Source organism: Larus michahellis, chromosome 9, assembly GCF_964199755.1.
Source record: "Larus michahellis chromosome 9, bLarMic1.1, whole genome shotgun sequence".
Lineage (NCBI taxonomy): Eukaryota > Metazoa > Chordata > Aves > Charadriiformes > Laridae > Larus > Larus michahellis.
In genome coordinates this window covers 29,268,156-29,282,745 of record NC_133904.1, presented here as the reverse complement: position 1 = coordinate 29,282,745, position 14,590 = coordinate 29,268,156, and the positions used below count along the sequence as shown (strand labels likewise).

Genomic DNA, 14,590 nt, shown 5'->3' with positions numbered 1-14,590 from the left:
AGCAGGGGGGGCTTGTGGCAGGGCAAAGGAGGAGCAAAGGGAGCTGCAAGCCTTCCCCACGCACTCCGTCCACGGGTTTGGCCGCGACCCCTTTCTCTCTGCATCACCCACGTTGCTGCTACTTTGCTGTCCTGCTTTGCAGAGCCAGGGCAGTTGGGTTGAGATGAGGTAACACTTTTACTTCAGGAGGTTCTGACCCATTTTGATGCCTAAACAACATCCCCCCCTTCCTCATCTCGTTTCAACAGAGCAGCTCCACACGCGATGAGGCTCCTGAGCACCATGGTGTGTCCCTTGTCCCAAGGGACTCCATGACCTGTCCCTTCCCTGGCAGCTTCTCTGGGCTCTGGAGCCTCTGACTTTACTCAATGTTGTCACGCCCTGGGGTTTCACACCTCCTCACTTCGACTTCAGTTTTGTTTTTTTTTTTTCCCTAATGTTGCTTTTAGAAGCTTGCTAAGAGGATGCTTTTTAAAAAAATCATTAGATTGGAAAAAAGGATTGTTGTTCAGCCCCTGTGCTGGACAGAGGTGGGGAAGAGCCTGGCGCAGATGCACGATACGACTGCAGAATTAGCCTTCAAAGCGAGCAGATGGCTCAGTCTCAATAAACCCCTCAGAGAAATTCACAGAGGTCTTTGAGGTTTCAGTTTGCTTCATATTTTCTCCAGGTGCTGTGCAGGAAGGAGAAAGGGGGCTGCTCTGGGCTGAGGAGAACCGGACAGGTGAAGGAAGGTCTGTCCAATGACAGCACACGTTTCTTGGTCCCTTTCAACAAAAACTGTCTGATCTTAGCGAAAGGCAGCTCGCAGCGAAAATGTCAGGCGGGGGCTTGTGCTGTTCCCCCACCCCGGCGTGTGTTACTCCTGCGTGGGGTCTCTGGGATGCTGACATTTGGGCAGCCACATGTGTACAGGAGGAGGAGGAGGGGTGAGCATCTTCATGACCACGCAGGTTATTAAAGTGCTCCGGGACTAGCCATGGGGTATTCGCGTGGCAGCACCACCCCCCCAGAGGTAGTGCCTGTGCTCGGTCAGTCGGAGGGAGCTGCGGTTCAGGCCTGTGGGTGAAACGTGGCTCTCGTGGCACCGCAGTGACACCAGGACGGCGTGGCAGCTGGTGTGCCGGGAGGATGCAGTGTGAGGGCTGGCGTTGCTGCGGCTCTGGGGAGGACGAGCATGTCTCTCCTTCTCTCCCCATCCCTGGCTTCCGGCACATCACCCTGCCTGTCTCTGCCATTTTCCCGTTTTCCTTGTCCCACCCATGGGTAGAAGCATCAAAGGACCAAGAAAGTCCAGCTTTCACACCCCGGCGGACGATGTGAGCCATTAGCTGGGCATTTATTTGAGGAGAACCTTTCCTGAGCTCCTCTGCAGTAATGGATCGTGTGCAAATAATTCACAGCTCCCAAAACCGCTCTGACTTCACCCTTGCAGTGATGTGAGCACCGAAGCAGGTGATGCAGCCTGGGGAGCAAACTCAACAGTGGGGCCGGTTCGGTCCGTGCGCGGGGAGATACAAAAAGCAAGTGACCGTCACACTGTCTCGCATTCCTGATGGCTCCGGGGTCAGCCTACTTTCTGAGTTGCCCACGAGTTCCTTTTATTCTCTGCTTCATAGGCATCCGGCTCAGCTTTATTAGAAGACCTGTGTTTCTGATGAGTGCAGCTCTTTAAGTTGGAGGGATGATTCATGGTAAAGTTTGAGTTCTACCTGCAAACATGTTGTCTCGGGCTCTGAAGCACAAGCTTCAAGGAATGGGCAAGAGCTCAACACCCCCTTATTAAGACAGCAGAAAGAACAAGCTGTTACATACAGAGCTAAAAATAATTGCAAGGCTTTGAGCCTTCCTCCCAGTTGCAGCAGAAGGATGCTCTAAGCGCTGATGGCTGAATCCATCTCTGGCACGGCTCCGACTTGACAATGCATTAAAGCTTTTGTGACTTTTTGAAGCTCAGTTCAGATAAATGCAGAGCAGCGCGGCTGCTTTTCTGAAGCCGACAGAATTTCTAACTTGGACGAGAGTGGCTTGGGGCAAACCCAAAAGCTGGTGTTCCCAACAGGAACGGCACTTTTTTCCACTAGAATTTTAACAGGGAGACTTAAGAAGGGGAGAAATGCCCAAAATAGCTGAGACTGGCCCAGCAGCTGACAAAGCATCTCTCTGCAAGCCGTGTCTTGGAAGCAGGATTCATCTGTGAAATAACAACACGGTATAAATAAGTGCCCCAAGGCTGTTTGCAGGGGGCCGTGCTCAGACCAGGTGGGCTCGTCTGGGGCATCCCATAAGCATCCCTGCCGTTGGCCTGGCTTGCAGATCACAGAGTGCTGGGGGAGCCCAGAGACCTCCACGCTCACCGCAGACTCCAGCGAGCATCTTTACTCGGTCTCCTCTCCCTCATCTCCCTGGGCTGCGGCGTTGTCCCTTGACAGGCGCTGATGGAGATATCTGCCCGCGTGAGGCCACCAGCCACCTGGGGTGATGGTGATCCGTTACCGCGCAGTTTCTTCCACCAACATGCAAGTTTTTATTCATTCTTTTGTTTTTACAGCAGCAGCCAAGGGAGGCGCTTTGTCACCGCCTGTGACCAAACAGCGCGAAGGGAGAGCGGCTGAAGAGTTTGAGCTATGATAAAATGCTTGCCATATCGATCTTGGCTCGGGATTCATCTCCTTTCTTGCATTAACTCCCCATCGATTGCCGTGATAACCTTAGAGCGTACGGTTTGGTTGGCCTTCTCCCTCCGTCGGCAGCATGCCCATGCCCACTCCCCTCCCAGCCTTGCCGAAGTGCCGCGTGTTAGTTGCTATAGTTAGTTAGCACAGAGGGTAGTGCTATGGCACTAATTAGTTATTCCTTGAGGGCCAGGTCATTATTTTAGTGCAGAATCCCAATGAACTAGGTCCAAGGATGAAGATTCCTGGCAGGAGTTAAAGAAGGGCTTGGGTTTGTCCCGGACGTGTTTCCCCGTGTTGGGGACCCCCACAAGGCCGTGTTGTTGCTGCAGCAAAGCAGCCCAGTGTACAGGCGTGACCCGGGCCAGATCCTGCTTGTCGGAGTGGCTGGTTGGGGTGATGGTGCTCGTGGAAAAGCGCCATCCCTCTGCCAGGCTTGGCTCTCCAGTGCTGCCACAGACCTGCTGAGGTGACACCCAAGTGAAGCTCTTCCCATCTTTGCAAGGGACGATGTGAGATTGGCAGCTGCCGCTCCGGCCGCGCAACATGAAACTCAGCTTCTCTCTTGCCCCCTCCTAAACTCCAGCTCTCACTATGAAATTGCTTAATGGCATTTTTGGGAAAAAATACCTTCCTCGGGGTTGCGGCGGGCACTTTTGGCTCCCTTCCCCTCTGTGAACCTGCGGCCAAAGCCCTCGGAGCCAGAGAGCGGCGCCGGCATGAGCATGGGTACAGCGGCAGCTCTGACTGCGGTGTCCCGGGGGTGAGGTGCCGTCGTGTCCAGCCGCTGATGCTGTGCTGGGCTCCTTGGCTTTAGTTGGGTTTGCAAGTTTATTGTACTTCCTATTTATTTAATTATTTATGAGCTTGGATGCTCTAAATGGGAAGAGGAATGGCGACTCCCCGGGTTTCCTTTCCCCTGTGCTGTCGGATGCTTTCGGTGCTTCCGATTCGCATTTTAGTCCACCCAAGAAACAATTTTCTGTAAAACATTGACATCTAGTGGCTTTTCTGCTGAAGGAAATGATAGGGAACAAAATATTGGCTGCAAGATGGCCAGTCGTGATGCCACTCGGGAAGGCAAATGCATGTCCCTTCTCCTCCTTAGGCAGAACGGAGGACGTGACGATCACACCCTGGGGGCTCAGGGCTCCAAGGCACATGCTCCTTGGTGTCCTCATCCTGAAGGAGCGGCCTTCCCTGGCAGGACGATTTGCTCATTGGCCTACTTTAATTCCATTTAACTCCAGTAGATCACTGGTATCCTGACAGCGTACCTGCAGCATCATTGCTGAGGTCGTGGTCGTATTAAAGGAGGTGCAAAGTCTGCCAACAGTGGAAAACATAGTGTTTGATGGTGGATATTAATGTGTGAGTGATCTCTTGGTTGTATACATGAGGTTGAGCTTGCAGCTTTTCCAGCTGGCTGCCTGATGGGGTTCCCTGCAGCAGCACATCCCTCACGTGTGCCACCCTCCCGTTGCTCCAAACCAAAGCCACCACCTGCCTCGGCAACGTTTTCTCTTAGAAAACGCTGTCGTGCATCCTTTAATTTCCTGTTATTCGCTTATTTCTCCTCTCTTAGCGTTGCAGTCCTGTAGCAGGTGAAGGCAGGAGGACAAAATGGGATTTGCATGGGCTTTTCCCAGATCCTCATTTCAGTGTGCAAGTGGGCTGGGGCTTCTGGGCACATCCCATTTATCTGGGCTGTGAAAGGAAATGTCTTGTAGGACATATCTTGCAGGAAATGTCCTCCTTGCCAGCGTAACGCCGCCCTGGGGCTCGTGCAGCTCGCACCCACAGCCGCTCACCAGGAAAGGCAGCATCCGCAGATTTTTGCAGACTACGTAAACTTGTTGGTCCAGCTCTATTGTGTATGGAAAATAAAAAAAGCCAGAGCTACCCATGCCTTCCTTGAGTTGAGGCTTCTGTCGCGGGAGATATTTTGATTCTCTCCCAAGGTCTGGGGAGAGCATCCGCCGAGGCAGCCGGCGGGAGCACATAGCAGGATGGGCAACTACACAGAGGGAGAGGTGGGGTTCCCTTCCACCTCTGTAGAGGCAAAACTCGTTGAGCACAGCCAGACGTGTGCAGGTCCATCTAACCCTTCCAACTCCCTGCGGGGAGTCGGTTGAGCCGTCCTTCACCCTGTAGAGGCGAGCAGGCAGAGGAGCACTCCGCAGCAGGGCTCCTGAAAGCCTCTTAAGCGCATCTCCAAGTTTCTATTGATTTTGAACGTTAATGAGCTGTGTGCTGGAGACACACGGGACTAAACGCTCTGCCTTCCTCTCCCTTTGGCAGGAATTTCTACTATATCACCATCCTGCGTGACCCCGTCTCCCGGTACCTGAGCGAATGGCGCCACGTCCAGCGAGGAGCGACGTGGAAGGCGTCCCTGCATGTCTGCGACGGCCGGTCCCCGACCACCGAAGAGCTGCCCAGCTGCTACACGGGAGACGACTGGTCGGGCTGTTCCCTGCAGGAATTCATGGACTGCCCCTACAACCTCGCCAACAACCGCCAGGTCCGCATGCTGTCCGACCTCAGCCTGGTGGGATGCTACAACCTGTCGGTCATGCCCGAGGAGCAGAGAAACAAGGTTCTGCTAGACAGTGCCAAGGAGAACCTGAAGCGGATGGCCTTCTTCGGCCTAACTGAATTCCAGCGGAAGACTCAGTATCTCTTTGAGAAGACTTTCAACATGAACTTCATCTCGCCATTCACGCAGTACAATAGCACAAGGGCCTCCAGCGTGGAGATAGACGAGCAGACTCAGCAGCGCATCGAGGCCCTCAATTTTTTAGACGTGGAATTGTACGATTATGCAAAAGACCTGTTTTTGCAGCGGTACCAGTACATGCGGCAGAAGGAGCACCAGGAAGCGCGGCGGAAACGCCAGGAGCAGCGCAAGATCCTGAGGGCGAAGCAAGCGCACCTGAGGGAGCAGGGGGACAACAGCTCCAGCACTGACTACATAGGGAACGTGGAGCGGTGGCGGCGGTAGTGGGGGGGACAGGACTCGCCAGGCACCGAAAAGCGAAGCGGAACCCAACCCAACCCGCAAATCAGAGACGACAGAGCGGTCCAGACAAATTACACTTCTCAAGGGTTTGAAGCAAAAAGAGGTTAAAACGTTGCCTTTGCAGTTGCCTTCGCAGTAAATGTTGTACTGTAAGTGGAACACTTAATCTTAGCGTGTAATTAAATTGTCCTTTTTAGGTTTGTTGGATTATTTATGAAATACAGGAGCCAAGTAGGCTCATCGGAAATGGTTGCTTGGACGTTTATTTAAAAGAAAAGGGAAAAAAAAAATTAATCCTTAAATTAGTTATGAGTACAAAATGGGATGCCGGAAAATGTTTATGATGCTCGACTGAAATCTGTCTGAGAAGCAAACTCATTTCCTAATAATGAGCATTTAGCATACTCTCACAATACAGTTATATGAGCAAAACCTTTTCCTTTTGATTTTATCTTAATTTTATTTTAATGATGTGTTTTCAAGGGCACCGACTGCTTATGATATTTACCAAGTTAATGAATGGACGATGAAGGGAACGATAAAGGTCTAGAAAAAATACTGACTAGTTTTATGTATTATATTGGCTTTTAAAAGGAATAGAAGTAATTTCTCTAGTTATATAAATATTTAATATTTTAAACTTTTTCTACCTACTGCTGTTTAGAGTTTTAAGCTTGGTCTATCTCATGTCAAAAAAAAAAAAAAAAGAAAAAAAGACGACACACATACTTTTCTGAACTCAATGCCAATGTTAAAAACACTGTTTCCAGAATTTTTCAGGGCAGTACAACTTTAACCATTCTGGAAAACTTACAGCACATCTTCACGTTTCATAAAGCCTTTTCCAAATTACAATCTTGTGACAATGTCTAATTTTAAGTCTTTTCTTACCCATTGGAATACATAACGCTGAATTTATCATTCCTTAATAATTGGTGGTATAAACTAGATGAAATTATGTTGCGGATATTTGTGTAGCGTCTTTAGAAAAGTCGTAAAACTCTCTAATCCCAGCAATATTATGAAGAGAATTGCTCAATGGAAGAAGTAGATTTACACTTGAATTAGGATTTACTTCCAGTAAGTCTTTGCTACACCAGATAAGAACAGGGCTTATTTTTTTTTTTTGCCTTTTTTTTTTTTTTCCCCCTGTGCTCTTGAGCCCTTCTTAGCGATGACAGATGAGCGATGACTAGAAATGAGGGAAGCCGATTTTGCCATAGCCATAGTTGTACAGGTTGGGATGGTTGCGTGGATGCAGCTGGACTGGGCTCACCTGCCGCCCTTCGGCCTCACCCAGACGGGCAGGGAGAGGAGACGGGGCAGGAGGTGCCAGGGGCTCCTATAAATCTCTATGCAAAAAAAAAATAAAATAAAAAAAAAAAAAATTACCAAACCTCTGCAAGGCTTGGGCTATACATTCAGCAAGTTCAGCGATTTTGTACGCAGCCTGCGATGCTCCCAGGCTTGGCACTCAACGGCGATCTCGGCGCGGGTGCGCGGCGGTGGAGGCACCCGAAAAGGGGCATTTTTTTGTCCCGCTGTACACAATGCTTACGAGGCTCACTTGCACTATTGCCTTTCGCCTGTAATATTCTATACACCCAAGAGGGCGGGGAGGGGGGGGGGCCATAAAATGAGGCAGAAGGCTTTAAAAATCTCTCCCAGCTCCACGCTTGAGTTCTGGGAAAGTTGTCTTACATCTGATGTTGTGTTGCGACCCCGGGGGCAGCAATCCCAACGGGGGCAAGCGGAGGGCAAAGCATCAGCAAAACCAATACCCTGCGTTAGCAGCTTGGAAAAGAGAATAACTTCATGTACAGCCATTTTTTATTTTTTTTTTTAATTTTTATTTTAAACGAGAACTGCAGTTGCCAATATGATGTCTCGGTTGTATTTTGGTTTTTGGGGGGGGGCGGGGGTGGGGGGGAGAAATAATTCGCTCTTAAAACTGAAAGGCACTGCTGTAAACAGGACTTAACCGTGGGCGGGCTGGAGGGCCTGTTGCAGAAGGTGCATTTTGTTTTTACGCTGTGGTGTGCATGGTTTACAGAGACTAGTTGCATTTTCTTTGTGTATACTGTTTATTGTATATAGGGGATGTACGAATATAAGGATACCATTTTGTCATAACCATATCGAATTCTACTGATTTCCACTGTAGACGCTGTCTTATTGTGTAGATTTACAGGCCAATCCACTGACTTTGATTGTGTAATTTAACAATAGAACCGATAAATAAAATTTAACTACAGTCTTCTGGTTTTCATGTGGTTATTCCTTTAGCTGACAACGTCTTGGGAAGCGCGCTGTGCAGAATGAACGGTAATTTTGACACAAATGAAATAGCAGCTGACAGGCAAGTATATGAGTTTAAAACCCTGGCTTTTCAGAAGTGTATTTAAACTACAGCTTGCAAGGGCAAAGCCACTTTGGACTTTCTCTAGTTCGGGAGTTGCTGCAGAGGTTTTGGCTGCTTTTCTGAGCGGTCTTCGGAAGGACAAGCTGTGGTTTCTGCTGATTTTACATATGGTTGTCAATTGTCTGCAGCATTAAGGGATTCTTTCACTGTGTGTACATGTATATGTGTGCGTATGATTATTTTTCTTTCCTTTGTGTGATTCCCTCCCTTTTTGCTCCAGCTGGCTCCGGAGGATGCTGCCTAGCTGCTGACTTCCAGTGCGTCCTGCTGTATCCCGCCCTGGGACGTTTTAAACCACAAATAAGCTAAACCAGACTTCAGGGCGAAAGCAGGTGAGAATGAATTGAGCGTCATTCCCCAGATCAACTCGAAAAGATGCTTTTTTACACTTTGGGTGGAGGCTTGTTTTTTTTTCTTGGTGGCTCTAAAAGCCCAGCAGCCTTGCCGGACTCGCAGGGGAGTGTAGACCCGAAGGTGTCCATAGGAGACCTTGCCTTGACCTAGCGGAATTCCCCTGGGGGGACGGCGGCGCCCTTCCTCTTGTGAGTACCCGCAGGGACATCTCATCCCTGCGAGGCTTTTTGAGCTGTGGGAAGCGGGGAATGGAGGGATCTGCCGGCGAATCTGCGTTTGACTGACATGGCTTTATTATACAGGTGCACTGGGAAAGCTGCTGGTGGAGCTGGTAACAGGATAGCCGTCACGCAAGGTGCTTCCCTGCACCTAAAAAAGCACCCAGCAGTGAAGTCTGACATAAAAGCAATTGGGGTTGCCTTTTGGGAGGAGTGCTTTGACAGTTGGGAAAACTCTTACTTCAGGAGAGGAAGGATGGAGGCGGGGGGGGATGTGTTGGGACAGACAAACTTCGGAGGCTGAGGAGCTACGGCGGTGATTCAAGTAGCCCTCAAACCCTCTGGTAAGTTTTGAAAAGCCTGGGCACATGTTAAGAAAACTGTTCCGAGCATCGAGATGCCTCTGAAGTTTCCGCCAGAAAGAGGTGTCAGCAGCGCCGGTGCGGCCAGACCGGGGCAGCTGGCGTGGAGCCGGGGGCTGCTTTGGAGATGGAGATGTCTGGCACTAATATGTAACGTTAAAAGGAGCGGCTCGGGTCATTTCGCCCTCCAAAAGATTGGAAAGTTGGTAGCTGTGAACCTGCGTGACCTTGCAAAGCGCCATATTTGGGGCCAATATTTTGGGACTAAAACTTACCGAAAGGGTGCCTGGTACATAAGGGTTGCTGGAAGCGAGCTGCTCAGCTGGTTTTTGTAAATGAACTTTGCAACCTCTTTATATAACATCCGATGTGTTTTAGCATGCTGTAATACATGTTTGCTTCCAGTTCTGTCATTTTTGAGTAAAAATGAACTAATGGGCTTTTTCGTGTAATTTTTTTTAAAATGCGCACATTATCCAAAATGATCAGAGCCGTGAAGAAGACCTGACAGATACCAGCGCAACTGCTGTTTTAGCTCATGAGATCACTGAGCAAAGGAGAAGCAGAGAAGAAGAAGAACTGATCCATCTCCTCTTCGATTTCAGCCAGAAATATCAGATAATTGAGGGAACCCATCAAACTAATGCAAACCTTCAGCTGCAGACCCGGGCTGCCGGGCTGGCCCATGCGGGCCCGGGGAGGCACAGCGAGCAGCTCTGGTGGAGGGATCGTCTTTGCAGAGGCATCTTCTGCAGGAGAAGTGTTTTCCGAGCAGGTGAGAGATGTAAATCTTTCGCTTACTAAAAATCCCCCTGTCTCCGCAGCATTTGGGAGGAGCTGGGGGTGGTTTGGTTCGCCGGGGTGACAGCAGAGGGTCGTTCCCGTGTGGGAGCGGGGATGCTGGGACAGGGGATTTGGGATCTCCTGCCTCCAAGGTGGACAGAGCAATGGCAAACCAGTTCATGATCCCAGCAAAGGTGGCATCGGGGCTCTGGAGGCAGCCGGCGCCGTTTGTCCTTGCCACCCCGCTGCCGGCCGCGGCTGCTGGGCGGCGGGGAGGCACAGTCTGCACAAAACCTTCCTGAGCGAATAGCAGAACATCTGACCTCTTCTTACCTATGTAATCCAATTCTGGATTTCCTAAAGCAATCTCCCTGTTACACCAGCCTCATCAAGGAAGAGCGTAATTTCATTTAATCCATTTCTTGAATTCAGAGTCAATTGCGGCTGCCATCATGCTAATATTGCTGCTCTGCTCTCTCCAGAGATGGAGTGACAAGTTTAGACCTCAAATCGAATTTGGCTCTAAGCATCCAGAGGATCTAGCAGCTAAATTACCCGTGGTCTCTACCCAGGAGCTTTGTCAGGCAGTTCAGCTCTGCGAGGATGCGTTGGGCCAGGCAGGTGAGGTTATCCCGCTTTTTGTTTTGAGAGCGATGAAAACCTGAAACAATATATATGCAAAGCAATCAAAATATTTATAGTGAGGGCTGAGTGTTCATCTTCAGAACAAAAAGTGCTGCCTTTTGGTGTTCTCAGCTGCCCGAATTCGTATCTCCCCTCATATGACTGCAAATAAGGTTTGGCAAGGGTGTTCACAAGCAGTTGTTGACATAAACCTCTACATAAACTATAAAAACTATATAAACTGTAGAGGTTTATGTCAAATATAGGTATTTTCTGATGCGCGTTCGTGGGCAGAGGGCTGCAAGCAACACCTGTCACAACATTCGTTTGAGCCCCCGGTCTCCTAATGAGGTCTCAGCTCCACAGCGTACGGTGGCCAGTGGCACAACACTTGTTTTGCCAGGAAATAGTAAATTTTCTGGTAAGTGAGGTTTGGCGATAATGAGAGCTGTAGTTACAAGGGAGGAATTCAAGGGATATTTGGGCCAAATGAAAGGTGAGATTTCAGAACAGCTCTAAGTTTTGAAGTTCTCAACTCACATTTCTGTTATTGTTCCTCTTTGAAAATGGCATTTTAAATCCGAACTTTAAATTGTAAAGGCAATCTGTAATGAGTTCAGACGATCCACGAGCTGAATGAAGCCTTTGATTTCAGGTGGAATTGTTTAACCCGACCTGGGATGGAAATGGTGGGACCTTTTCCTTTAAATAAGCCGTACAAATCTACGCTGCTTTTTTTGGGTGGGCTGCAGCTGGGTGTGAGCCCTGGAGCAGTTTCTCTCGGGGAAGGAAGGATACTCCGGCTTTTCCAGTGGGGTCTCCGCTCCCATCACCGCAGCAGGAATTGCCGCTTTTTGGCTGTGAGGGGACGCGGAGCCTCGAGGGGTCTCTCTCCCCCTTTGCAATCGGTGCACCCTGCTCTGCAATGTTATTAATATTAGGTGAAGCACATGGAAAGTATTACTTTGTGCAGTGTAAGCAGGTGGATAGAGGGGTTACACCACGCAGGAGATGTGTGCTCCGTAGGGGGAAACTGGGAATTTCCCCTCTGGGCACGGCAAGCTGGGAAGCGTATTAATAGACATCATTACATTAGAATAATTGCTGTGGAATCAGCAAGTGCGTACATAATCTTTAATGCCTGGGAAATCTCATACAGTTTCAAAATAATTAAAAGTGGGATTAATCTAGATGCCAGACAACGCCTGCCTAATTACTAATGGATAAAGCTGCGTGAATGGCTGCAGCACCCTCAGCAGCATCAGCTGCTCCAGCACTTTGAAGTCAATCCCCTCTTAACACACCACGGGGCAGGGGCCCGTCCCCGCCAGCTGCGACTGTCTGAGGTGGGGGTGAGACCCCCCTCCCAGGCCGAGCCACCCACCGGGGCTGCTCTGGGGAGATGCTGCTGGGGGCAGCGGGGCCATGGGGCTCCAGGACCAACGCATCCCTCCTGGAGCATCGGTGGCCGTGCAGCCGTGCTCTGCGTGCGGCTGGTGAGCTGACCCCAGGACAGACCCACGGCAGCGATTCCAAGGTCAAGGGGTGCAGAAAGTGGTTCTGTGGCAGGGTGAGAAACCTCAGCTGGGCAGGCTTCCCCAGCGCCCCGAGCAGCAGGACCTGTGTGAAAAAGTGCCCACTGGGAAGAGGATCCGAGCCCACGCTTCGGGCAGCGCTGTTTCGCAGACCTGACTTTCGTATGTCATCTTTTGATTCCTTTCAAAAATTAATCAGCAACGCTGGGAAGAGTCCGGAGCCCCGCACAGCCCCTACACCCTAAATAGATGGCCTCTTCACCGAGTGCTGCACGAACCGAAAATCAATGCGGCATTTGCTGTCGCGGTGTTGTGCCGATGCTCCCTGTGGCAGCAGGGATTTGCTGCAGCTTTTCCACTCCGGCAGGCAGCAGCAGCCCGTGCAGTGCCTGGAATGCCGGGCCCTGCACCAGCCTGCACCACCGACTCGCATCCCGACCAGCTGGCGCCAGGCAGGGACCTCCGCTCCCCTTGGGCAGCTTCATGGTTTTATGAGGCTGTAAATACACAAAGAACCAAAAAAGTCCCGGAGAACGGGTGAGGTGCCTGAGGACTGGAGGAAAGCCGATGTCACTCCAGTCTTCAAAAAAGGCAAGAAGGAGGAGCCGGGGAACTACAGGCCGGTCAGCCTCATCTCCATCCCTAGAAAGATGATGGAACAGCTTGTTCTGGGCGTCATCTCAAAGCATGTGGAGGAAAAGAAAGCTATCAGAAGTACTCAACATGGATTCACCAAGGGGAAATCATGTCTGACTAATCTGATAGCCTTCTACGATGGCATGACTGGATGGATAGATGAGGGGAGGGCAGTGGATGTTGCCTACCTTGACTTCAGCAAGGCTTTCAACAGGGTCTCCCACAGCATCCTCATAGGGAAGCTTAGGAAGTGTGGGTTAGATGAATGGACAGTAAGGTAGATAGATAACTGGTTGAAAGACAGAGCTCAAAGTGTCATGGTTAGGGGCACAGAGTCTAGTTGGAGGTCAGTGACGAGTGATGTTCCCCAGGGGTCAGTACTGGGCCCAGTCCTCTTCAATATATTCATCAGTGACCTGGATGAGGGGACAGAGTGCACCCTCAGCACGTTTGCCGATGACACAAAGCTGGGGGGGCGGGGGGTGGCTGACACACCAGAAGGCTGTGACACCATACACTGAGACCTGGACAGGCTGGAGATTTGGGCAGAGAGGAACCTTATGAAGTTCAACAAGGGCAAGCGTAGGGTGCTGCACCTGGGGAGGAATAACCCCTGCACCAGGACAGGTTGGGGGTGACCTGCTGGAGAGCAGCTCTGTGGAAAGAGACCTGGGAGTCCTGGGGGACAACAGGATGCCCATGGGGCAGCAATGTGCCCTCGTGGCCAAGAAGGCCAATGGCATCCTGGGGGGCATCAAGAAGAGTGTGGCCAGCAGGTGGAGGGAGGTCATCCTCCCCCTCTGCTCTGCCCTGGGGAGGCCACATCTGGAGTGCTGTGTCCAGTGCTGGGCTCCCCGGTTACAGAAGGACAGGGAACTGCTGGAGAGGGGACAGCAAAGGGCTACCAAGATGCTGAGGGGACTGGAACACCTCTCTCATGGAGAAAGGCTGAGGGATTTGGCTCTTTTCAGTCTGGAAAAAAGATGACTGAGGGGGGATCTTATCAACACTTATAAATACGGAAAGGGTGGGTGTCAGGAGGATGGGCCAGGCTCTTTTCAGTGGTGCCCGGCGACAGGACAAGGGGTAACGGGCACAAACTTGACCATGGGAAGTTCCACCTCAACATGAGGAGGAACTTCTTTCCTGTGAGGGTGGCAGAGCCCTGGCACAGGCTGCCCAGAGAGGTGGTGGAGTCTCCGTCTCTGGAGACATTCCAAACCCGCCTGGAGGCGTTCCTGTGCCACCTGCTGTGGGTGACCCTGCTCTGGCAGGGGGTTGGACTGGGTGACCTGTGGAGGTCCCTTCCAATGCTGTGATTCTATGATTCTATGATCTTCCCTGCGGGAAAGCTGCCGCGATGCTGGCTGAGCCCTGGTGGTCCTGGGGACCCGCTGTCACAGCTGGGGCGCGCTGGCTGTGTGTCAGGCCAGCTGCGTGTCGGGGTTGGGATGCTCATGGCACAGGCGGGTAGAAGCCACCACGTACCGATCATCCCCACGTGCTACTGTCTGGTGCCTGGTGTGCCCTGCAGTTGTGCCCCTGGAGCTATTTGCTGAGACCAGACACAGATTTAGTCATTACCGGGATTTTTGCATTCTCCGCAAAATTGCCACATCTGGAAAACTCATGCTGCCTGGGCTGAAGGTCGGTGTTAGAAACCCCCCTTTCCTCTGTTCCCAGTGCTGTGGGTATGGTGACGCTGGGGGACAACCTCCACTGCTGCAGCTTATGGGAGGTGCATTTGCTGCTGCCATTGCCCCGAGTGTTGTAATCCTTAGAGGGTTTTTATGGGTATGTATTTATTTTAATTCAGTAGAAAAATACCTCACCTGCCCCCCCCCAGATCAAGACAGGCTAATTGCGTGGGTGGAAAGATGAATGCGGTGAGCAGGTTCCTCGAGGGTGGCTCTGTGGCCCCCATCTCCCTTTGGCTAGCCCACCATCTCCCCCTTTCGA

At 51.0% G+C, this 14,590-nt stretch overlaps 1 protein-coding gene across 2 annotated transcripts in view; it reads left to right on the top strand.

Moving 5' to 3' along the window:
- HS6ST2 (heparan sulfate 6-O-sulfotransferase 2) overlaps positions 1-7,954 on the top strand; it is a 146,401-nt gene extending 138,447 nt beyond the window's left edge. For both annotated transcript variants that reach the window (XM_074600606.1, XM_074600607.1), the window contains exon 2: positions 4,977-7,954. In XM_074600606.1, the coding sequence (XP_074456707.1) occupies positions 4,977-5,679 (703 nt within the window). In that variant the 3' untranslated portion in view covers positions 5,680-7,954. The remainder of the gene's footprint in view (positions 1-4,976) is intronic.
- The last annotated feature ends 6,636 nt before the right edge of the window (positions 7,955-14,590 follow it).